General features: G+C 50.6%; 2 protein-coding genes across 2 annotated transcripts; one reads left to right on the top strand and one right to left on the bottom strand.

Annotated features, from left to right (window-relative positions):
- Positions 1 to 298: 298 nt before the first annotated feature.
- Positions 299 to 4,432, bottom strand: IL10 (interleukin 10). The gene is made up of 5 exons (XM_005529420.3): positions 4,271 to 4,432; positions 2,943 to 3,005; positions 2,543 to 2,695; positions 1,273 to 1,338; positions 299 to 1,017 (listed from the first exon to the last, which is right to left on the bottom strand). Exons 1-5 carry the CDS (start codon positions 4,430 to 4,432, stop codon positions 925 to 927), a joined length of 537 nt encoding a protein of 178 aa, XP_005529477.1. The 3' UTR covers positions 299 to 924.
- A 13,490-nt stretch (positions 4,433 to 17,922) lies between these two features.
- LOC102105755 (interleukin-20) lies at positions 17,923 to 19,629 on the top strand. Its single transcript, XM_005529421.3, has 5 exons — positions 17,923 to 18,081; positions 18,188 to 18,253; positions 18,653 to 18,805; positions 19,240 to 19,314; positions 19,422 to 19,629. Exons 1-5 carry the CDS (start codon positions 17,923 to 17,925, stop codon positions 19,497 to 19,499), a joined length of 531 nt encoding a protein of 176 aa, XP_005529478.1. The 3' UTR covers positions 19,500 to 19,629.
- The last annotated feature ends 1,881 nt before the right edge of the window (positions 19,630 to 21,510 follow it).

The following is a 21,510-nucleotide window of genomic DNA, read 5'->3' as shown; positions in this document are numbered from 1 at the left end:
GGTGAGGAGGAAGCTGAGCCCTAAAATCAGCCACTTTTAGGGCACAGAAGCTGCTCCTGCTGCTCGTGGGGATTAAAAATTCAACCCCACCATCGGCAGTGCTGGGAGCAGCCCCGGGGATTTGAATGCAAATTACCCGAGCCACCTTAAAATGGTGGTTAATTAAATATCCTCTAACTCCTAAAAGAAAACCAAGAGCAGTAAAACAGAGAGTAAAACCCAATCAGAGACTGGGAAATAATAAGGTTAACTTTGGAAAGTGCAGAGTGGCTGACCCAGCAGCTCTGGTAGGCAGATACTGAGCAATATTTAAGTTCTATTAGAACCAAACATTTCATTCCTATTACTAATTTTTTAAAATTTAGTCTGGACTAATCTACAGGCTGAAGTCTAAATTGGAGTCAACCAAGCTGTTGCTGTGTTTTTTTTCTCCTCCTAAACACAAAACCACTGATTGCATAAATAAATAGAGATATAGGATATGAGGAGAGGGTCATTTGCCTAAAATTAAATTTTGTTGAAGTCAGAGCTGGCCTTGCTCCTAATCAGGAGTGGAATTCACTGGGGATAAGCTCAGCTCATTGTCTGCCCTCCAGAAAAACGCTGCTTTGGGTGTTTTGAAGCTATGCATAAAATAACACTATGATAAACAATATTAAAATATGGAACAATAAATAATAATTTACAAGCTCATCACTCTTTTCTTCCAAACATACTGTAAACATCAACACTGAGGTATTAGAAGTAATAAATAATAAATTCAACTATTAAAAAAATAACTCTTAAATACAATATTGAGCTGGATTATTAACCTGTAACTCTTGACCTGAACCTTGAGATAACTTAATTTGACTCTTGCAGACTAAAGTGATTTTTAAACAAGTAGCAGGATTTGGTGTGGAAAATGCAGACCCAGGGATGCTCTCATTTCCTTCTCCTCATTGTTAAATATTTCTCGATGTAGTTGATGAAGATGTCAAACTCTCCCATGGCCTTGTAGATTCCGTTCGTGTTCATCTGCAGGGGAAAGCCGGCTGTGCTTAGTGCGCCTGTCACAGATGTGTGATGGACAATGCCTGGACAAATCCTCCTCCCATGGACACCTCCAGCGTCTCTGCCCAATCCCCTGGGAATTCCAGAATTCCCACCCCTCAATCGGCACTCCCTGGATTCCTCTGCTGCAAGAATTTGAATTATTAAAGAGCTTTTTGGGTTCTGTCCTGCCCTCTAAGGTGTCTGCCGTGCCATGGCAGCCCCGGAGCCTGGCCTTACCCTGGCGAAGGTGTCCTTGATGTGCTTCATGCTCCTGCTCCTCTCTTCGCAGGTGAAGAATCTGTGCTGCAAAGGGACACGAGCGGAGGCCTCAGCCCCAGGGGTTCCTCCCCAGGGTGTGGTGGTGGCTGTCCCCTCCTCCTGTCCCTTGTGGCTGCTGCTTCCCCCTTCCCCTTCCCCCTTCCCCTTCCCCCTGGGCGCAGCAATTCCAGCTGTTCGCACCGTGCGCTCACGGACAGAGCCCGGAATGAGCCCGGCCTGGGCTCTCAGCCTGTCCCCAGCCCCGTGTCCTTGCTGTCAGTCCCTGGGGACAGCAGCTCCGTGTGCGGGACAGGGTTTGTCCCTGCTGCCAGTCCCTGGGGACAGCAGCTCCGTGTGCGGGACAGGGTTTGTCCCTGCTGCCAGTCCCTGGGGACAGCAGCTCCGTGTGCGGGACAGGGTTTGTCCCGTCTGCCTGCAGTGCTGGCCTCACGGCCAGGTGAGGCTTCAGCAGCTCCAGCATCCAGGTGAGGGACAGATCCCCTCGTGCCTCCCTTTGTGTCTGCAGGGCTGGCTGCCCGCAGCGCCCCTGCACCATCAGCCCTGAACCGATGTTCAGGAGCGCCCTGCCTGCATCCCTGCAGCCCTGAAACCCTGAAACCCTGCATCCCTAATCCCTGCAGCCCTGCAGCCCTGCATCCCAGAAACCCTGAAACCCTGCATCCCTGAATCCCTTCATTCCTGTATCCCTGCATCCCTGAAACCCTGCATCCCTGCACTCCTGCACTCCTGCATTTCTGCATCCCTGGATCCCTGCATCTCTGCATCCTTAATCCCTGCAGCCCTGCTTCCCTGAACCGATGTGAGCACAAACTCTGTCCTGGAGCACCCTGCCTGCAGCCCTGCAGCCCTGCAGCTCTGCATCCTTAATCCCTGCATCCCTGCAGCCCTGAAACCCTGCAGCCTTGCATCCCTGAAACCCTGCATCCCTGCACCGATGTGAGCACAAACCTTGTCCTGGAGTGCCCTGCCTGCATTCCTGCGTTCCTAATCCCTGCATTCCTAATCCCTGCATTCCCTCATCCCTGCATCCCTAATCCCTGCATTCCTTCATCCCTGCATCCCTAATCCCTGCAGCCCTACATCCCTGCATCCCTGCATCCCCACATCCCTGCATCCCCACATCCCTGCATCCCTGCTCCTCCGCCCCAGCCAGCCCCCAGCCCTGCCCTGCTCCCGGGCACGCTCTGCCCGCCCCGGCCGTGTCCCCGCTCCGCTGAGCCCCACTCACACAGCGCCTCATGGTGGCTCTCAGGCTCAGCAGGAGGTTGCCCAGGTCGCCCATGCTCTGCTGGTGCTGAGCGCTGATCCTCATGGCGCTGGGCAGCACCTCCTCCATGTAGAACCCCATCATCTCCGACACCGACTGGCAGCCGAGGCTCCCCTGGGGGACAGGAGGGGGGAGCCCGGTTGGGGACGGCCACCAGAGCGGAGCCGGGCGTGGGAGCCGAGCTGGCCACGGGGCAACCTCGTGCGAGCCCCGGCACGGCCACACGGGTCCCTGCAGGGTGGCACAGCCAGCCTGGGTGACAGCAGCACATGTCCCCGTTTCCAGCCCGCTCCCCTTCTCAGGAAACGCCCGCCCGAGGATGGGGAAGGAGGAGGATCTCGCAAGGGAATGAGATTCTTACCTTGAATTCCTCCAGCAGGTCAGAGCTGAGCAGTTGGATGCTGAGGTCGTCATCTTTTGATTGCTGGGGGAGGATGGAATTGAAAAATGAGTTTTTTCAGGCAGCTCTTTCCATTTGCTTTAACAAATGTTCCTTCCCTTGTTTGCATTTAGGGTCTCCCTGCAGCAAAGGGCACCAGTGCAGGTGTGAGCAGAGCACACCGGGTACAGGAATCACTCTGCTCAGCACGAGGGCTGTTAGGTCAGGCCAGCAAGAAAATGAAATCACAACCTTCAGTGCCACTGAATTTGTTAATGTGAAACTCCTCGGGCTGAGCTGGAGCTGCTCGCTCTCCTCGGGGCTGTCTGAGGCTGCTGCTGCAGGCAGCACAGCTCTCCAGAGAGGTGTCAGAGTCCTGGCAGCCCCCAGGAGCCACCCCAGCCTCTCTGCCAGGGCAGGAGGGATCAATCCCCCCGCTTTGGTTACCCCTGGAATCTCCTGTTGATGGGAAAAGGGGAGTTTGTTCTCGTGGTGCCTCTGTTGCACCAGCTGCAGTGGGGTGGGGTGGGCTGGCACCACCCAAAGCATGCAAGGATTAAAAGCTGTCCTGAGAGGTTAAAAATATTCTTTCCCAACATTATCTTGGAGATTCACAGCCAGCTCTACATCTAAAATCTTGCCTGCATTCATTTTTATGACAAATACAAGCCGTGACATTATCTTGAGATTTAATCCGGAGAATTACCTTGTTTTATTGCTAAAACACATTGGCATGGAGTAAAACAGTACCAGGGTGGTGACCAAGCACCTCTGTGAGCGCTGGTGCCATGGCAGAGGCTCCGAGTGCATCGTGAGCCCTGAGGCTCCCGTGGTGCACAGCAGGGACCTTACACAGGCACCTGCAGGTGTTCAGTGACTGCTCTGCTCCCCCACTCATAAAACACCCTGGGCAGGTTTTGTGCTTCTTCCAGATGAAAAAAAGCTGTAGGAAAAGATTTCCCTTTTCACCTGGCACTGACCTCAACAGGGCTGGACCTTGTTGCCCTGAAGAAAAAACAATTTCCTTCCTATTAATTCAGTGATTACCTCGGTTTGCAACGCTTTGGGGGAAGTTTGGTTAGAAAGCTTTGCAGAGGTTCATTATGAAATCTCGAGTTCATTGTCATTAAAACTAGGAAGAAAAGCCTGGCAGGTTTTCTCTCACTGAGCAGCAAAACCGAGCTGCTCTCGCTCACCCGAAACCCAACACAGCCAAATCATCTCTGCCGGGAGGAAGCTCTTCCCCCTCCTCCAGATCCCAGAACCCTGCAAGAAAGGCAGAACAAGAAGACAAAACTAATGATACTTACAAAATAATCCTTAATTTCCTCAAACTTGACCCTCAGCTCTCTGAGCCTGGCGGGCAGGAGCTCGGGGAAGTGGAGGCAGGAGGGCTGGGCGCGGGTGGGCGCGGTGCCCAGCAGCAGCAGCAGCAGGATGGGCACGGCTGTGCCCCTGGAGCAGGTCCTCATGCTGTGTGCAAGGGCTGCTCCCCTCTGCTGCAGCTCTGGGCTGGATCCCACAGGAGGGTACAAAGCAGATCTGCAGCTTTCACCTTGATGGAGCCCCTAATTTATACTCTCAAAACATCACTCCATTTCCTCTCCCCATTTCCTGACGAGCAATATTGGGGTTTTAAGTCATTCATTAAGCCCAAATGTCATTCGGGTTCCCGTCAACTTGGGTTTCCTGTTCTTTGACCCCCCTCCTCTCCTCACACCCCATCAATTTTTTGTGCTTAGACTCTGCATTTTTTATTTTTACATTTCTTGTTTCTTGTAAATTTAGCTGTGGCTAAGGAGGAAAGCTGCAGAGATACATGAAGAAGCCAAGGTGCTGCTTGAGGTTGCTTTATTCTAACAGTTCCATCTTTTATTTTTAGATAAATGTTGTATGATTAGGGGGAAAAAAAAGTGTTGTTACTTTTAAATCTCAGTATCAAACCTGCAGAGAGCAGCACTCACTGGAATTGCTTTTCATGATCTGTACAAATTCTTTGGCATTCTAATCTGCAAACACTCATCATCTGAAATCTTCATTTTTAATTCATTTGGGGTTTTTTTTTCCAGTTAATACACATGTCATCTGAAGCCAATGTGAATTTTCACTGCTCAGCAAGCTCAGTTTGTGCTCCCAAATATCAGCTGGATCAGCGGATCCCAGCTGGAAGATTCCAGCCCTGCTCTGGTCCCTTGTGGATCCTCCAGGGCAGGATCAGGATTTCTGCCACTGCTTTGATGCCTGATGTTAAAGTGCACAATCAAGTCAAGAAAATTCAGTTTCCAGGCTTTTAAATCTTATTTTGTTTCCTAGAAATGGACAGCAGCCCCATCCAAGCAGCAGCGTGTCCTGTCTTAGCTGGGACTTATTGTCCCAGCTCTGATAAAAGTGTCCCTTTGGAGCCACAGAGAATTCCTGTGACGTCTCCTGATTTTCCGTTTCCCTCTCTTTTCTCCTCCCTTTCTGTATGTATTCTAGCCCACATCCCCTGCTTCCTTGGGATAAAGATTTCACTTCTTTATTCGGGAATTTGGCATCCAAGAAAGTGAGAGGGGAGATAAATTTAGCTTTTCTGAAATCAGGATGTTTTCTTTGAAATCCGTCATGTTATTTTAAAAGAGCTCGTTCTGCCCAGTAGGGAAGCCTTCCTCCATTAGGGAACAAATCCCTTAAATTCTTGTCTCCTTCATCACACTGATCTTCTTTCAAGTTGAATTTGTGAACCTCTGAGAGGGAGTTCATTGCTGGCAAAAAAAACAGCTGGGAAAATGCAAAGTATTGTTTGTTCCTGAATACTGAGAGAGAGATTTTCACTTCATTTTTAGGAGCAGGAGAGAGGAATGTTTGGCATGCACATGTGTAAGAGCAAAGGGGATGAAACATCACCAACTGGAGAGTCTGAGGTAGGGAAAGTGTGGGATTTTGTGATTTATTTTCCCTTTTTTTCTGTTGGCATTGCCTCTTCCAGAGAAGATGGGGAAGCTGCTGCCGGGGAATCATTGCAGGGACATCAGTGCAGCTGAATCATGGCCTGAGTCACATTTTTGGTGGCCCATTTTTGTTCCCCTTGCCATGGGGTTTCTCCCCTTGACTGTCAGCAACATCCATCTGAAAGGAGAAGGGCAGGAAGCTCAGACAAAATCTGTCTTAAACTCGATTTCCAAAGGCAGGATCCCACCTTTCCCTGGCATCCCACACAGGGAAAGGTTTTTGCTTCATTTGAACCCACCAGGGGTCAATAAATCTGTAGTGCCAAGACCTGGATGGCTGCTGGAGCTTCATCAAGGCATGGAAGCTGATGTGTGAGGTTGGTTTTTGTGATCCTGGATCCTCAAATCCTGGAGCTGATCCCATTCCCTGCAGGGCAGGATGCAGCCCCAGGCTCTCCCCTGCAGTGCTGAGCCTCTGCTGTGGGTTTAGGAACTGGTGTTTTTATGGGATAGATGGCAGAGGGGCTTTGAACAGAACAGGATGACCAGAGAGAGGAGACCTTGGAGATCATCGAGTCCAACCCAGCCCCAACACCTCAACTAACCACAGCACCGAGTGCCACATCCAATCCCTCTTTAACCACACCCAGGGATGGTGACTCCACCACCTCCCTGGGCAGACCATTCCAGCTCTTTATCACTTTTCCAGTAAAATCCTTCAGCCCAACATCCAGCCTAGGGGAAATACCCTGGCAGTGGCAGGAGATGGAGCAGCCCCACGGCGTTGGAAGCCTCCTTCCACCCTGCCCATGAGCTGAGCGCTCATTTCCAACCTTCTCTTCTCTGGAGCCGCCCTGGCTCTCCATGAGGTCACATCTGATATCCCGAGCGTGCCTGGCCGCTCTGGCTCTTGTGCAATTGCCTCCAGCCCGTTGTGGAAGCCCAGGCTGTGTTTTGGGGCTGGCAGCAGCGTCAGGCAGCCGTGCCCGTTCCGCAGAGGAAACTCTGGCGTGTGCAGGGCGATTCTCTGCTGTGTTTACCTGCGTTTCCTCTGCCTCGTCAGAGATCTTGACGGTGCAGTTTCGCTGTGACTCAGCCGTGCTGAGCGCTGTGGAAAGGCGGTGGCTGCGCTACTACACCGAGCTTCATGAATGAAGAAAACACCTTTTCCTAAAGAGTGTCCGGGGGCCGTGGGTGTAGCGCTGAACCTTTAGGAAACAGCTTTTGTCTTTGCCAAGAAGATCTCTTCAGGAAGGAGAACGTGTTACTCAAAAGCCATTCGTGTGCTTTTACCCCACTCCCACCAACTTCTGAGAGTGGCAGGTTCACAAGAACCAGCGGGGCAGCAAATGCTGCTTCTGCACTAAAACAGAGGCCCGTGGGCAAACACTTTCTCCCAGAATGTGCCATGGGGAAAGGTTGGTCCTGGACACGATCCTGGGGAGTGTTTGGGGTTGGATGTCCTCAGGGCCCCATTGTTGGAGCAGGGTGGCAGCTCACCCTGATAACTGAAGGGGTTTTTCTTCTCTTGGCAAGGTTTGATGTCACGAATTATTACTTTTTTATTTTGCCTTCTTGGTCTCTGCATTGCTTTTGGACAGAGGGACATTGTGTAGCACCATCCCTGGAGGGGTATCACCATCCCTGCAGGGGTATCACCATCCCTGGAGGGGTATCACCATCCCTGCAGGGGTATCACCATCCCTGGAGGGGTTTCACCATCCCTGGAGGGGTTTCACCATCCCTGGAGGGGTTTCACCATCCCTGGAGGGGTATCACCATCCCTGGAGGGGTATCACCATCCCTGCAGGGGTATCACCATCCCTGGAGGGGTTTCACCATCCCTGGAGGGGTTTCACCATCCCTGGAGGTGTCCAAGGAACACCTGGACGTGGCACTCAGTGTTCTGCTCTGGTGACAAGGCTGGGATCACAGGTTGGACTCGATGATCTCAGAGGTCGTTTCCAGCCTCAGTGATCTGTGATTCTGTGATTTTCTGCACTATCTATTCTAGACATAACTTGGAGGATCCCCTGCATTTCTAGGCTGTCACAGTGGCGTTGTTCTTTCTTTCCTTTTCAGAAATTCCCCATTTCTCATCCCTCCAGATCCGGACGATCTGCTGCCAGTGACGCTCGTGGGGGAAGTAGGGACTTGGTGGCCTTTCCTTCACCCCGTGTTTGATGGCATTGCTCTCTCATCAGCCCAGTGCTGATGACTAACAGTTCCTGGTGAAGCACCAAGTGCGCTGCTTTGTGTTTTTCTCAAGAATTTTTCCAGCTGGCGAGGCGTGACCTTGGATATTTCACATGTGGGAACGTGGCCGGAACGCGCGGCGTGACTCGCGCCAACCTCAACAGATAAATCCCAAATTGCTCTGTGGAAATTTAACCAATATCACCGGTTTATCATGTCCAGAGATGGGTAATTAGTCATGAATTGGTGTCATTGGGAATTTGATGTGACTTCTAATGTGACACAGAGTGAGAGTTACATAAGTTCTTAGAAGGTCCAGAACTTCCACGTGATCTAAATGAAGCTGGAACTGTCTGGAATTGCCACATGAAAGAATCCGGTGAAGGAGACTCCTTCCCCTCTGCAGATTCAGTTTTGGTGATAAACTTAACTGAGAAATATTTGCACATTTTAATGGCACACAAACATACATAAACCCCCCAATATCTGCAATTCTGTTGCAGCCCAAGGCAGAGATTGAATAATAACAAAATTTAATAACCCTCCTGGAATTCCAGGGTGCCCTCTGCCAACCTAGAAGAGTCAGCTGTGCTGAATTCCCTATTTTCCATGTGTTTTACCATTTTAAACCTCTCTCTGAGGCATGTGAGGAGTCGTGGGTGAGGTCAGTGACGCTGCCATCATCCACATGGGGCTTTTCCCACTCCACAGAGCAAACAGAGGTGTTGTTATATTGTCATCTCTTTCATTCTCCCCTGAAATCAGTGATTGGCAGGAATTTTATGAGGCTCACAGCACTGTCCTTAGAGAAACCAGCGGGATCTTGGCACTGGTGTCTCAGGACTGGGGACTCTTCCCTCCAAGTGATGTTTCCTCAGGTGAGTTTCTTTGCAGATGACTAGAAAGTGTAAAAGCATGCCACAAACCCGCTGAATATATAATCCATTGCCCCAAATATCACTTTCACTGCCTTTTTTGGGTTTTTTCTGAGCCTTCTACAGAAGCAATTTTGGGCATCTCCTGCCCTGAGCAGCTCATTGCACAAGGGCTGCTTGGAGGAGCTTCTTTTTTCTAGTTCTGGTATTACTTAGGGGTGGGGATGAAATGTGCGGATCTTTTGGATTGACTTTGTCATGATTTATCACCAAAACTCTGACCAATAACACAAACCCAGCCTATTTATAGTGCTGAGGGGGTCATAAGACAGAAACTCCTTCTCAGGGTTTGAGAAATCAAGTAAGGCCAAGCCAATGCTCGGAAGCTCCACGTGACCCCGGGGTGAATTTCAGAGCTTCGCTCCCTTTCCACAGCAGCAGCAGCCCCTGTGGCCAGCACTGGCCTGGCAACTCCCACCCTGGGCTTTTGGGGTGGTTTTTGTGCGAGGGTTTGGAAATCCTGGGTTTTCTTTGCCACCCCACCAAGCGCAGCTGGGGATGGGGATGGTGGCTCATCCTCAGAGCTCTGCTGCAGCATCCTCGGTGCTGCCAGGGGATTTTCCACGTGCTTCCACTGTGTTTTTCTGCTCCAAAAGCTTTGCTGTGGTTTTTTGATTAAAAAATGATCCACCAAATGAGCTTTTCAGAGGCTTTTAAAAGTATTCATATCCCCCTCCTGTTTTCTGTTTTGTTTTGTTTTTTTACAGAGGGAACAGGTGATCCAATCTCCTTCTCCTGACTTAATATGGAGACCCCAAAAACAAATCATGGAATCATGGAGTGGTGTGAGTTGGAAAGGGCTGTAAAGATCATTTATTTCCAACCCCCTGCCATAGGGGCAGAAGATGAGTTATAAAAGGAGTAGAGTTCAATTGAAATCCTGCTGCTCCCCATGAGGGCTCAGGTTTTCAGCTCCACTCCTGCTCAGAACTGCTCTCCTCCAGCTTCTTCAACAATTTCCCTGGGATTTACCTTTCTGAGGAAGATTTACTTCGTTAACAGCATCAGGCATTTATGTCTCTGTTTGGTTATTGCTCTCCCTGTCACTTTTGAGGACTGTAACTAGGAAGTGGAAGATGAAGTTGAGTGGTGGAAAACCCCTCTCACTGTTTAAAAATAAGAAGACAAAAAAAAAAAAAAAAAAAAAGAAGAAAAAACATGATCTGAAGCAAACTTCCTCTGCTGTCGGGAAAGGAGGGATGGGAACTTCATCCTCGCTCCTTGGCAGCGTCCAGCAGTGTCTGCTGAAAATACAAAGTGAAATGAAGAGCCCAAATCCTCACAATGCCCCTGATTTATGTTGATGGCTAAAACGGGCTGTGCAGGGAGGAAATGCTCTGCGTATTTCAGAGCCTTCAGTGTCCTCTGAGGTCAGGGGACAGAAGGCCAAGCTGGTGCTCCTCATGTGTGCCAGGATCAGGCAGAGCTATCCTGAGAGGAATTGGAGAAGCTTCTGGAAAAATCAACCTTGCAGCAGAACATGATTTTTCAGGAATTTACACCTAGAGGAAAACAAACAATGCCAGATTTTCCTGCTTTTTCCCCTTCCCACAGGACAAGCTATCAAATAAGGCAGGAATTGGTGGAGCCCAGTGGCTGTGCCAGCCTTCCCCACCCGTCCCTGAGTGCCCATCTCTGTGCCCTGGGGCCAGAGCTGGAGCAGAACTCGCCAGGCTCACGTGCATCCATCCCGAAACCAGCCTTGGCTCCTCAGGGTTGTGAAACTGAGGTGGGCAATATAAACCCAAAACTGAAACCCGGCGCCGCGAGCCGCTTGCGTACAAAGCCAACAGCGAATTTACTGAAACACAGCTTTCAGTTTTGGTGAAAGCTGAACCTGGCTGTCTATTGGAGTGATTCATTTGCTCCCTGGATCGTTCAAAACTGGAGCTGATAGCAGCCAGCTCTCAGTTTCTCCTTTATTAGGTGTCATTTATTGCCTGCGCTGTCAGCACATTTCGCCCTCGGGATAAACCCAGGGGCTGCGTGGGACTGTCACATCCATCAGCTGCTCCAGCCATGGCCCAAGCCCAGTTTTCCATCAAAAGATACTTTTGGGAATACGATTTAGGGGTGGTTATGGAGGTTCTGTGGTTGATTGTTGGCCTAGGTGATCTCCTCCAGCCCGGGTGATTCTGCGTTTCTGTGAAATGCTCCGTGTGACTTTCGCTGTCACAGCACTTTCAGCTCTCCAGAAATAAGGATGGGAGGAACAGGAGAGCTGGGGGATGGGTTTGGGAACCCCAGCAGACCCTGGCCCAGAGCCCACAGCTGCTCCCAGTGGTGTTGGTGCTGCTGGTGGCACCGCTCTTGGAATGTGAGGGATGATTCCCTCCCCTTTTGGGACAGCTCCTGAGATGTTGCAGTTTGGGGATGAAAATTTCCCAAGGGCAATTTAATTCCCCAGTTGGTCCCTGAACTGGGCAGGGGTGAGCTGGGCTCCTGTGGGGCCTTGGCATCACAGAGAGCATGAAGAGCCTGGGTTCGGGCACAGGGGCACTTTGGGTGGACTCCCATGGACACAGAGGTAGCAGCTGAAACCCAAGTGCTGGATAGTTGAAAAAATAAAAAAAAATCTTTTTGAGCGGAATGATTTAACTCTAAAAGCCTGAAATATGCATTTCCCTGTGGGGAAGATGCCATTTATGATAACCAAAATACGAGTTCACATTTTGCCAGAGCAGGGGAAACAATTATCTAACCTTCCACACCCCCCACCTTGGTGACTTAAATGAATTTTCTGCAGAACATCTGTTGATGCTCGAGATCCTCCATCACGCTTTTCCTCTTCCTCAAAGATGAGTCTCAGAAGAGGAGGGGAAAAAAAAAGACAATTTCCTTTTATTTATTTATTTAATTTTATTTTTTTTTAAGATTTCTTTCCCCTTTCAGGGTGAAATTCTGTCTCAGCAGCAGCAGCAGCAGCAGTGTCATCGGTGAGTCACAGGGAGAGTGTCACATCTGGGCTGGGCAGGAGCTGGCACAGGTGGTGGCACTGCTGGCACATGTCCCTGACCTGGCCAAGGACAGGGGGCGCCCAGGGCCACCCCCAGCATGGGGGTGATGCTCCCTGGGGGACGTGGCACTGTCCCCTTCCTGCTGCACCTGGGGACACCCTGAGCTGGGCTCTTGGTGTCTGACAGTGGCAGGAGGAGCCCCAGAGGGACAACCATGGCTGATGCAATAAATCAGGAGGATTCAGGCATTATGGGTTTGGGGTTTGGGACATTGCCTTGGGGTGAGGAACATGGTCTTGGGGTGAGGGACATTGTCTTGGGGTGAGGGACATGATCTTGGGGTGAGGGACATTGTCTTGGGGTGAGGGACATTGTCTTGGGGTGAGGGACATGATCTTGGGGTGAGGAACATTGTCTTGGGGTAAGGGACATTGTCCTGGGGTGAGGAACATGGTCTTGGGGTGAGGGACATTGTCTTGGGGTGAGAGACATGATCTTGGAGTGAGGGACATTGTCTTGGGGTAAGGGACATTGTCCTGGGGTGAGGGACATGATCTTGGGGTGAGGGACATTGTCTTGGGGTAAGGGACATTGTCCTGGGGTGAGAGACATGATCTTGGAGTGAGGGATGCCCATCCCAGGCTCTCCAGAGGTCCCTGAGCCCCCCAGAGCTGGGAAAGGAGCTCTGCCCATCCTAAAGCTGCCGAGAGTCCTGGGTGCTGTGAACCTCTCGGGAACAATCCCGGGAAGCAGCTGAACTTTTGCTCTGGATATCTCTTGGAGCTTGGCTGAATAAAAATCGCATTTCCCCAAGCCGAGCCACGCTCAGCCTGTTGCTCCCTACGAGGCAGCAGCAGCAGCCAGTGTTTGATTTTCAGAATTATTCGAGTGGTTGTGGTTCGAAACGTGACTGGGGAGAGGGTACACGATGTGCCTCTCCGGCAGCACCTCCTCACTGAGTGTTTTCTGACTCATTTGTCGAGCTTACCGAGAAAAACAATTTTTTTTCTTTTTTACTTCTGTCAGCAGCACTGCAGAGCTGGGGCTGGGTGAGGGCTGGAGCTGGCCCTGGCCAGGCTTTGTGCCCATAATGAGCTGCACTAATTAAGAGAGAGAAGAACAGTCTGGTTGTGAGGGAGGGCAGAGGACATCTCCATGACAGACAGTGCCAAGCTCATGGCACCAGGGGTGGCACCTGGAGGGTGCTGCTGTCTGTGCCTGGGCTCAGGAGGATGCTGCCAGGTTAGCGCTCCTTCAAACGAGGTTTTGGTTCTGGATTGGAGGGACAGTGGTTTCTTTGCAGTTAAATATTGGTTTTTAAGGAGCTGAGAACTGTGTTTCACCTTTCCACTGACACCCAGCTACGCAGAGGACAGGGCTGGCTCACAAATTACATTGCTTCACGTGTCAAAGAAATTACTCCAATGCAGAAAAACCAGGCAGAAACATTTTCTTCTGCTGCTGAAAACAGAATTACAACTCTGTGATGGGTTTTGGTGAGCTACAGCATTATCAGGGCAGGTATAACACCCCACAATCATTTTTGTTTCATGTGACTGAGTTGTTTTTTGCAGCTCTTCTCCTGAAGGAGATCAGGAAGGGTTCCTGAGCCCAGATATTGTTGCTGGATGTTGTTATTAAAGCTCAATTCTTCCTTTATAAAAATTTCTGGGAGCGTTTCTCTCACTCACGTTCTCTGGCTCTGGGGACCTGAGAAAAGCCATTATCAGGCTCATATCTGAAATGATGGTTTGCCTAAAGCTGCTGTGAAATAGGGGCGATGACAAAGAATGTCAGACCAAGGCTGGGCTGTCGAGTGTTATCAGAACTTCTTAGAGTGCAAAAAATGCCTTGAAAGGCACTATTGAAACTGCCTTATCACCCTGAGACACTTTACTGGAAACCTGATGTTAACGTGATCTGGGACCAGCCCTCGAGATCGGGGAGCCTTCGGATCAGAACAGCTCGATGACAATTTCTTTAAGGGGTGTTTTTTGGATGAACTGAATTCTTTGGAACGAATTATTAACGGAGCTGGGTGAGGGCAGGCTCAGGGCTGCGGTAACTCCCAGTAACACCAGTGGGGTGCACAGGGGATGGAGCAGGGCTGAGTTTCCCAACCAGCCGGGGCTGAGTCAGTGTCTCGTCCCCTTCCAGTGCCTGCTCCCTGTCACGCTCCCGGGCTCTCCAGGACGGTGTCCTGGGTTAGTCCTGGTTTAGTCCTGGGTTAGTCCGGGGTTAGTCCTGGGTTAGTCCTGGGTTAGTCACAGCCCCAAGCCCCATGCCTGGTGTTTTCTGCCCCCCCGGAGATGTTCTGTCGCTGAGCATCATCCCCGGCGGCGCTGCGGGGACACAGCGCGCTCCGAGCGGCTCCATCCTCCCAGCGGCATTTCCCAGCTGCTCTGGGGATGTTCCCTCTCATCCCTTCCGTGCCTGTGTGCTCGCCACGGGCTTCGCATCAATGTTTTCTCAGCTAAGCGAATGGCACCCAGGGCTGAGTTTTAATTCCTGAGCTGGCTCACAAACCCTCCCTGCTGCCTTTGCTCGTGGTTTGGGCCGTCACTACCCTCAGAGCGCCCTGTCACAACGTGCCTGCCATAAAATCCCGAGGGAGGAGCCCTTTCCCGTTAGCTGGAAGTGCTGCTGGGGAGAGGAGCTTTCCCTGCCCCATTCCCGGCGCTGCAGTGCCCCAAAGGTTTAACTCTGCCCGGAGCACCTGCGGGAATCTCTTCCCATTTCACTGAGCTCATCTGCAGCGTCACAGTGCTGGCTTCCAGAAATCCCTGCTCCTTCTTTCCCTCTTCCTTCCCAGAGTGAAAGGGGGATGATTTTCTGTTTTATTGAGGGTGTTTTCATGCTGCTGGAGCTGGTGGGTTGGTGACAGCCTGGGGAAAGCCACGCTGGGGTGATTTGCTTCCATCTGGGTTTGTTCCAACAGGTGCTGATGGCTTTAAACTGCCAGAGGGCAGGGACAGATGGGATTTTGGAAAGAAATCCTTCCCTGGGAGGGTGGTGAGGCCCTGGCACAGGTGCCCAGAGAAGCTGTGGCTGTCCCTGCATCCCTGGAAGTGCCCGAGGCTGAGTTGGACTGGGCTTGGAGCAGCCTGGGAAGGTGGAAGGTGTCTCTGCCATGTGAGGTCCATCCCAACCCAAACCATTCTGGGAATGGAATTCTGCTGGTTCCACCCTGCTCTGAAATGAGGGGCTTTTGGCCACCCCCCACGTCCAGCACTTGGGGTCCTCCATCACCACCATTTCACAGACAGTAAAACCCCAACATGAAAATCTCCCCAGGCTATCCCCCACCCCAATGGGGTTTTCCTCCTCCTTGCCCCTGTGCTGGGGGTCCTGCTGTTTCTTTTGCTTTGCAGAAGGTCAGTGACAGGACAGAGAGGTTGAGGGACACATGCAGAGATCTGTCCAAGGCCCTGGGCCCCGATAATCCAACATTTCCCTCCTGTTCCTGTATCATCCCAGCATGTCTCCTCCACCTCTCCCACAGCCACATCTCTTCCTTGCCTTCTGGCACTTGGCTGACCCATCCTGGGCGTCAGTTCAGTTACCAAAAGGAAAAGAAAACAGAAAGAAAGAAATCCTTTCATGTCATCTAACATTTACATAATGAAGTAAGAACTCACTGCCTCTTCCCTTGTTTCCTCACCTGGGCTGGGTGTGCACTAGGCTCCCAGGAATGCTGCTACTTCCTCTGCTTCCAGTGAAATTTCTGCTGCAATTCTAGGCAGCAGCTGGGATTTGGGGGAGGGAGGTGGGGATTAACAGCCCTGTTCTGTCCCAGATCCCTCCAACACCTCAGCCAGGGCAAATCCAACCGTCTGCAGCCTGGGCTCTGCCCTCTGGCTGATTTCCAGCGGGCTGAGGCACAGTGGGCAGTTCCAGTAACCCTGTGTGCAACACCCTGACTAGCCTGGGCAGAAAATCCATTTGCCTAGTCCTTCCCTGGTGACAGATCTCTGCTCAAGACTGAGCTTGGTTATCTATAAATTCATTAGTCACCCAGCAGATCCGTGTAGGACAGCCCTGGCCCACAGGCACAAGGCAACCTGCATTGCAACAGGGGCACGCTGGGGCTGCTGCTCCCGGCAGGAACCCGCTCCAGAGGCAGCCTCTGGCATTAGAGGGGTGACTTCGCCACCCCAGTGCCCTCTAAGTCCAGCTGTCCATCCCTTCTGGTCACAGAAACTCCAGGGAGTTTATTTAGCTGTACATTTTTGTTTGTAGACTGAATGAAGCTCTCTCCAAAAGGGATCCAGAAATATCCAAACCAACCTTGGAGCCAACAGCACAGAGATCAGGGGTTTGCAGCAGAGCTGCCACATCCCCACGTGCCCCAGATGACAGATCCTGGCTCCCTGGGGACAGCCCGGGGCTGAAATGCTGCGAGGAGAACGTGGCTGCTCCTTGGCTGCACCAGTTTTGCTCTGCAGGGAAAGCTTGTGGTGGGATGGTCACGGATGTCACTGGCCTGGGGGACTTGGGAAGGTGTCAGTGACATTTCTGTCCTTCTGCAGGGTGACAGATTCAGCTGTGAACAATCATCACCTGAATCACCTCTGAGCCTGGGAAGCAGGGTGGGAGCTGTGTCCTCCAAAGCCCCTGACCTTGCGTTCCTGTGCGTCTCCAACACCAGGAACACTGAATGGAGAAATGTCCTCCAGGGACACTGGATGGAGAAGTGTCCAGGAACACCGGATGGAGAAGTGTCCAGGGACACTGGATGGAGAAGTGTCCAGGAACACTGGATGGAGAAGTGCCCAGGAACTGAGGAGATTTGGAACAGCATTCCCTGAACCTGGCAGCAGGAATCCTTGCATCTGGGACCAGGATTCCCTGAAAGTGGCAGGGGAAGGCCCCTTGTGCCATGACAATGATGGAGAAAACCCTGGACTTGAGTTTCACCACTCCTACCGGCTCCATTGCCAGATGTTCTGGGGAGCTGGGACCCCCGTGGGGTGATGCCACTGAGATTCCCACATCCCAACACCTCTGTGAGGAGCTGGGAACGGCCCCTCTCCAGGAGGGGATTGCCAGCATTGCTCCATGTTGGGTGTTTTGGGGATGTGATCCCCAGGATGCTCCCTGCTTTGGGTCACATCCCTTTTCCCAAAAGGAAAGCCACGCAGTGACGCCAAGAGTTCCCGCCTCCGTAGGTGAGGGAACACCCGTGGGAGAGAGAGCTGGTCCCTTGCACGAGCTCATTAATTCAGCAAATTACAAAGGGAAATAAGTGCTGGGAAAAGCAAGAAAAATCCCAAAAGTTAATCCAAGAGTTATTTCCTCCTGGTACCGGGATAAAAACGCGTCCTTCGGAGCTCTCCAGGTCAGACGTCGGTGAGAGAGGTGAAGGTAAAACACTGAATTTATCCCTTTGCTCTATGTCCTTTTGGGTATTTCCTTGTACACCTATCTCTGAAATACATTTTTTTATTAATATCCTTAATTTTCAGTGCTAACAAAACTTGTGTTTGACTTATGCTATTCCAGAGGGAACCTGTTTTCTTCTGGGATAAGACTTTGAAATCTGTTACTTTCAGTCAGTTACCTCCTGTTCCTTCTGTGTCATAAGACTTAAAAAATTAATTTCACTGTATTTATTTTTCTGATAACATTTTTTCAGAAGAGCTCTGTTTATTTAGATGCAATTTAAACTAATATTTTATTTATTTTTCCTTTTCCTTTTGAGCTCTTCTGTTAAATATTTGATTTTATTTGATTTTTTTCTCCCTTGCTCATGGGGAGCAAAAAAGAAATGCATGAGAGATACTAATGAGCGTGGGGTTTTTAGTGCATATGTACAAATTTTATATAAAATTTATTTTATATAAATTTATATAAAATCCATATTTTCATATGGATCACAGTTGTGTTATTCAGGAAAATAAAGAGGAGTATTCTCTTCCTTGGGCAGGTCTCCCAGGCAGCTGCCATGAGAGGATCCCCCTTGTTCCTCTGCCTCTTCTCCGTGTCCTGCTGGGTGAATTTGATGCCGACAGCTGGGGACAAAATCTTCCACTTTGGAGCCTGCAGGGTTTCCATGAGCATGACAGAGATCAGGGCTGGCTTCACAGCAATTAAAGCCAATATTGTGAGTATTTCCCAGGCTCCTGGTGGGCTGGGGGAGCCCCTGGAAGCTCCTGGAGCCCCTCTGGAGCCAGCAGCTCCAGAGCTGCCCATCTCCGTCCTCTCTGCAGCAATCCAGAGACCCCATCCGGACCCTGAGCATCCTGTCCCACCCTCACTCCCTGCACAAGGTCAAGGTAGGTAGCCCTGGCTGGGGAGCCCTTACAGCATCCAAAAGCAGGTGACTGTGACCTTGGGAAATGCAATCTGTCATAAATCAGGAATTTTCAGCTTTCTCATACCCCTAAACACTGGGCACAGTCCAGGTCTCAGCCTCTGATACCCAGCTGCAAAATCAGCTGATTTCCTTTTGTGAGACTTGCTGAGGATGGATCTCCTGGAAAATCAGCCTAAAATGATTTCCCATCTATTTTATCAGCTTCAATCAAGCACCACTGAAGAAGCTTGCTCTGAATCAAACTGTCCTGCTGTGCTCAGCTACCACGAGCTTCCTGTCAGAGATGCTTTATCCCAGAGAGTGACTGCAGGTTACAGCCCTTTGGAACAACTTTTAGTCACTAAATTCATTTTCTAAGTCTTCAGACAGATGCTGCATCACTCACCAGCTCTTCACCTTCTACGTGGACAAAGTTTTCAAGCACTGCAGGACAGAGGATTCGTTTGTGAACAGGAAAATCAGCAGCATCGCCAACTCCTTCCTCAGTGTGAGGAGGAAGCTCGGGCAGTGTGTAAGTCCTGGGTTCTGCTCCAGCCTGGCTGCATCTGTCAATATTTCACCTATAAACCAACCTGGGAGATTTAGAAAGCTGCAAAATATAAATATATAATTATAAAATATAAAATTAAAAAATATAAAATATAAAGCTGGATTGTATAAATGGTTTTATTGAGAATACAAAGCAGAGTCAAGAGTGTTCTGTCCACTGAGAGATTTTTATATTTTCTCAACAGCAAACTCCTCCTTTGGTCCTAAAGCTCAATATTTATCCTGTCCTTGTGTCTGTTACATCAGCTGTTGTGAGCTAAAGCCTGGTTTTGGGTCCTGCAGCCTTTCCCACAGTTCCACAGTGTCTCAGTATATGATGCCCAGCAAAATCAGAAACTGAAATCTTATTTTTAAAAATTAACTGCCCAGATTAATGAATTAATCCTGTTTCTGCAGCGTGAAAAGAATAACTGTGTGTGTGGGGAGGAATCCACGGAGAAATTCAAGCAAATACTTGCAAACTATGAAGAGGTGAGTTGGTGACTGAGCCTGGTAATTAACACAGGTCTTTAAATTCTCTTTATGTTGGGTTGTACTGATGGTCTGTGGTTACAGCTCATTCCTTTGTATCATTTCAGCTGAATGTCACATCTGCAGCCATGAAATCCCTGGGGGAGCTGGACATCCTCTTGGACTGGATGGAGAAATCTCATTAGTGGGTGGCGTTAATTACCCACGGCTGGCTGGGGCTGAGGAGCTGCAGGGGCTTTGCAGAGAAGAGAGGGACAATAAATCACTGCATCAGTGCAGTTCCTCAGCAGTTCCAGCTGCATTCAGGCAAACCTGGAGTGCTTTCCCAGCCAGGGACATCAGCAGAGCCTTCATTAAGACAGAAATAACGAGTTTGATTAAATCAACATCGCTGCTACCAAAGGATGCTCCCAGGGAAAACCCACAAGGGTTTCTCTTGCTGGCAGACATTAAGCTGTGATCATGTCATAAAGTTATTATTTAAATTACAGATTGTTTTGTCTGGGGAATGTGGGGAATGAGTGCTGAGAGCTGGCTGGGAGGACTCTGGTGCAGCTGATGTTGCATAAACCTGGGCTCGGTCTCAGGGCTGCTGCCACTGATGGATCTGGCTGAAATGAGGAGTACAGTGTGAGAAATTCTTCCAAGAACAGGTCCTAGCAGGTATGTCAGGCCTCAGAAATCCGTATTTCCTTTTGAGATGATATTTTCTGCCCTATCAGTAAAAAAGTTTCTGTGCAAGATATGTGGTTGCTGAACAGAAAAAGGTTCTTGAGCATATTGTGCAATTTACTGACACTCAGTAGTGAGTTTTGTGGAAATTGGGTGTGATGACTGTAAATAAACCCCACTTGAAACTGTGCTGAGTCTGTTGGTCAAAATTCTGGGGAATTATATGATTCTTGCTGGTGAAACTTCCTGAATTCTCTGTGGTGTCCTTTTACAGCAGATGCTGTCAGTCCAGCATGCCAGGGCTGATGCATCCTTCTGGGCATGCCAGAAACACCAAACCCAGACCTCAGTGCTGCTAAATTCCCCCAGTTTGTCCCCAAAACTGTGCATTACTTATAGCTCTGGGCTGTTCTCTCCCATTTTGGATGTTGCTGGTACCCACTGCGTGCTCTAAATCCCAGCTGGGGCACAGCACCAGCATTTCCCTGGGGCACAAATGTCACGCCGGGTGGCATTTGGTGATTCACTTTCAAAGCGAAGATCTCTCTTTGCTCACTGTCCTCCCTCAGATATTGACTTGTGCCAAAAGAAAGCTTCTCTGGGTTTTGATTCTGTTAATTCACTTTCTCAGGGGTTTCATTTGTCCAGGGCACGAACAGGTGAACACATCTCCCCGTGCTCCGGCAGTGCTCAGGAGAGCTGATTTTTCAGCTCCATCACTCTTTTAGGAATGAGAGGCATCTGGGACATTCCACGATTCTCAGTCGAAGAACAACCCCTGGGGATGATGCTGGGATGCAGCGAAGTGCCACAGGCTCGTCCCAGACCGCAGGAAATCAGCTGGCACCAGCTGAAGGAGCAGGGACTGCTTGGTGAGTCCCTCATGGATCCTTGTGGGCTCTGGATCACAGCTTGAGGCTTTTATTCCACACTTTCAGCTTATGTCACAATCACTCCAGTTCATCCTGTGCATCGATCACACCCTGTGTGCTGCAGCCCCCAGTCCATGCCTGCCTCAGTGCTTCCACCTAACCCAGGGATTTTACACTTCTCTGCCCACTGCAGGGCACGGCAGCTGCCCAGGGCCGCTCCCCTGTGGGAAGGAGATGCCAGCTGGAAGTGTCAGCAGTGCGGAGGAGCGGGGGATGCAGGAGGGCTGCAGGAGGGCTGCAGGAGGGATGCAGGAGGGATGCAGGAGGGATACAGGAGGGATGCAGGAGGGCTGCAGGAGGGCTGCAGGAGGGATACAGGAGGGGCTGCAGGAGAGGCTACAGGAGGGCTGCAGGAGGGCTGCAGGAGGGCTGCAGGAGGGATGCAGGAGGGATACAGGAGGGATGCAGGAGGGATGCAGGAGAGGCTGCAGGAGGGATGCAGGAAGGATGCAGGAGGGATGCAGGAGGGATGCAGGATGAATGCAGGAGGAATGCAGGAGAGGCTGCAGGAGGGATGCAGCAGGAGAGGTGCAGGAGGGATGCAGGAGGGCTGCAGGAGGGGCTGCAGGAGGGGCTGCAGGAGAGGCTGCAG

Source organism: Pseudopodoces humilis, chromosome 26 (genome assembly GCF_049639895.1).
Source record: "Pseudopodoces humilis isolate 2021_Gansu_Grassland_sample_001 chromosome 26, ASM4963989v1, whole genome shotgun sequence".
In the NCBI taxonomy this organism is placed as follows: Eukaryota; Metazoa; Chordata; class Aves; order Passeriformes; family Paridae; genus Pseudopodoces; species Pseudopodoces humilis.
The sequence above is the reverse complement of the archived record's forward strand: the minus strand, read 5'-3'. Positions and strand labels throughout refer to the sequence as shown.

Bases quoted from the DNA above. Each gene is read 5' to 3' on its own strand.
- IL10 (XM_005529420.3), bottom strand. From the start codon at position 4,432: ATGAGGACCTGCTCCAGGGGCACAGCCGTGCCCATCCTGCTGCTGCTG. The intron at 3,006-4,270 runs GTAAGTATCATT...ATCCTCCCCCAG, and splicing joins AGGAAATTAAGGATTATTTT to CAATCAAAAGATGACGACCT. The intron at 1,018-1,272 runs GTAAGGCCAGGC...TTTCCCCTGCAG, and splicing joins TCAAGGACACCTTCGCCAGG to ATGAACACGAACGGAATCTA.
- LOC102105755 (XM_005529421.3), top strand. From the start codon at position 17,923: ATGAGAGGATCCCCCTTGTTCCTCTGCCTCTTCTCCGTGTCCTGCTGG. The intron at 18,254-18,652 runs GTAGGTAGCCCT...TCATTTTCTAAG, and splicing joins ACTCCCTGCACAAGGTCAAG to TCTTCAGACAGATGCTGCAT. The intron at 18,806-19,239 runs GTAAGTCCTGGG...CTGTTTCTGCAG, and splicing joins GGAGGAAGCTCGGGCAGTGT to CGTGAAAAGAATAACTGTGT.